Source organism: Arvicanthis niloticus, chromosome 2 (assembly GCF_011762505.2).
Source record: "Arvicanthis niloticus isolate mArvNil1 chromosome 2, mArvNil1.pat.X, whole genome shotgun sequence".
NCBI classification, from domain to species: Eukaryota; Metazoa; Chordata; class Mammalia; order Rodentia; family Muridae; genus Arvicanthis; species Arvicanthis niloticus.
Genome location: NC_047659.1, coordinates 118,499,430 through 118,502,279, shown reverse-complemented (window position 1 = coordinate 118,502,279; position 2,850 = coordinate 118,499,430). Strand labels below are relative to the sequence as shown.

The 2,850-nt window shown below is 42.5% G+C and overlaps 1 protein-coding gene across 1 annotated transcript; it reads left to right on the top strand.

Moving 5' to 3' along the window:
* Cst11 (cystatin 11) lies at positions 1 to 2,571 on the top strand. The gene is made up of 3 exons (XM_034496663.2): positions 1 to 228; positions 941 to 1,045; positions 2,485 to 2,571. Exons 1-3 carry the CDS (start codon positions 1 to 3, stop codon positions 2,569 to 2,571), a joined length of 420 nt encoding a protein of 139 aa, XP_034352554.1.
* Positions 2,572 to 2,850: the final 279 nt, after the last annotated feature.

Genomic DNA, 2,850 nt, shown 5'->3' with positions numbered 1-2,850 from the left:
ATGACAGACAGATCATGGAAGGCAACACGGTTCCTGTTGGCCATTCTGGTGGCCCTGGTGGCCTTCAGTTATCAACAAAAGAGGAAAACATTTATACGGGTACATGAAGTAAATGCATCGCACTCTTCTGTGAAGAAAACCCTGGAGTATGTCACGGATCAATACAACAAGAAAAGTGAAGACTTGTACAACTTCAGGATCCTTCGGATCCTCAAGATTGAGGAGCAGGTGAGTGTGTGGCTTCCCTGTGTCTCCTCCACAGAGGCAACCTGTGCTCCAGGCTTTTGTTTTAGTAAATTCCAAAATAAATAAATTTGTTTTGATAAAAATCTCACTGTGCAGACTAGGTTAGGCTCAACCTTGCAGCCTTCCTGTGCCAACTTCCACAGTGCTGTAATTACAGATATAGGCTTCCATCCCCAACTGAAAGTGGGTGTTTTAAGAGAAATGTGCATTCACTAGAGTAGATGAATCTGTCCTTTCAATAATAACTAAAAATTACCCTCCCAGGAAAAACTGTATTAGTTGTGTGCCTTTTAAAGCAGTGTTATTGCAGCTAGCTGTGATATGTCCATCTGGGGTTGTTATACTGCCATGGGCAGTTTGAAAAGTGACAACACAGGGCACATGGCCTACATAGATTAGCCTGTTTACTATCTAGCCTTTCACAGAAAACTTGGCACAATCCTGTCTGGAACAATTAGCCTTTTCAATGCTGTCCAGAGGATGGTTGATCCCATGGAGAAAGATGGGTGATAGTCTTAGTGATGTCTCAATGGGTGGCTAAAAGAGGACTGGAGTCAGACAGGAAGAAGAGCAAGGATTCCACAACTGTGTAAGACTGGGCTCTTGCATGGAGCAAGGTGTAAAGCCACCCGTATAGAAGCCATAATGGTGAGAAGAGGTTATTCACCATTTGCCTTCTCCTTACTATCCACAGATGACAAATCACATGGAGTATCATATCACAGTGGAAATGCAGCGGACCACCTGCTTTAAGACAGAGAACAGCCTCTGTGATGTCCAGCAAGGGGAACTTCACAAGGTGCTAGGCAAACTCATTCACATAAAGCCATTTTTTTTCTTCATGGTTTTACCATAAGAGAAGGCAGACCTGTTTGGGATCTACTCAAGCTTGCTTAAAAGAAAATCTCATGAATGTAATCTCCTCTTTCAAAGAAGAAACTAGAAATGGAAAAGGCTAAGCCATCATTTGTTGATGCTAGAAGAATCACAGGAGGAGAAAGAGGTCCAAAGAAAGCATTTGGGTGGCCAAACTACAAGGGGACAGCCTAGGCCAAGGGAAGCAGTTAATTGTTAACTGTATTCTAGCCAGAAGTAGGAATGTACATATGAAAATAATTTGACTGGTGTAGGGGTAGAAAGCAAATTCTGAGTGGATGGCCTGCTGAGGGACCTGCTGAGAGGTCTTCAGCCCCAAAGGTACCTCAGACCCCAGAAGACTTCATTTTGGTTCAGCAGGAGGCTGGCTTAATGCTGTCCCACACCATGATCACTTCTGTGTGCATAGACAGAGTGTGTCCAACACAGAGAGGAATCTTTAGCCTAGAATTCTAAAAGCACTGTAACTTTCTCTTAAATTTCCCCCAAGTGAATTTGATCAAAGATGACCATATGTCCCTCCTTGCCCAGCATCATCCTGGTTGATGTCAAAAATTTTAATGTAGTCATTATTAGCCTCATCTCATGCTTTTGCCCTTGTCCAGTTCATAAACTATATGGTCAACCTAGTAACAATGACTTGGAGGTTCTCAACACACAAATGTGTCCTTTCCTGGGCTCCCTTTTCATATTGGGACATAAAATTATTGGTTTGGGCAAATGAAGCATAAATAGAAGGAAAGAATAGGTGGAAGGATGGAAGGATAAATGTGGATGGGGTTAGAAGGGCGAATATTGTGAGTGGGTGTGGGTGGACAGGTAGCTAAGTAGAGAGAAGGAAGGAAGGGAGGGAGGGAGTGAGGAAGGAAACTATGACGAGAAAGGGAAGCAGGGAAAGAAAAAAGGAGATGCAGATCCAACAGAAGCCCAGAGAGAGAAGACGTGGTAAATACCATGTGAATGATGATGGTGGGAAATGGAATCAGTAATTCCCAGTGAGTATGAGTTGGCGGCCCCTATTCCTACTCCACATCTGACCACAAACAGAACCTTCTCCCAAAAAGTCTTAGCAACCTTTTTGTCACATGAATGAAATGACATATCAGGATTGAAGGGGCAATGAGGCAGTGCTACTTACCCAGCCTCAGGTTTGATATTCTCTTCCTTATAACCTTCCATTTTTGTCCACGTTATCTTATTGTTTGTTTTGTTTTTAGAAGTAGTCTAACTATGGAGCCCATTTCTTACTGTAAACTTCTCACCTCAGATTCCCAGTTGCCGAGGTTACAGAGTTCTACCATGCCCAACTCTCGTTCATCTTTTAAAATATGTGTATTGGTCTCTTTTTTTGTTTTGTTTTAGCAAATCCGCTGCTACTTCTCAGTGTATGTCAACCCCTGGCTTGAAGTATTCAAAATGCTCAAGAAGAACTGTACTGATAGCAGTTGAGTGTCATGAAGCAGATGTGTCCTTCATGCTTCTGATTACCCTGCAATCAATAGTAATCCTCAATTTGCCCAATAAAGAGGTCAACCTATTCTGTTCATGGTCCTCATGTTGATTCCAGTTTTCCCCTATAGATTCTTCAGTTATTATAAGAAAATGTGGAGGTCTACTGGGAGTTCCAATGGGATGACATAGATGCTATCTGAACACCCACATGCTGGCAGAACGTCATTTTTGGCTTCATAACAAATAGGAGACTTTAGGATGTTTTTGTCTGATTGG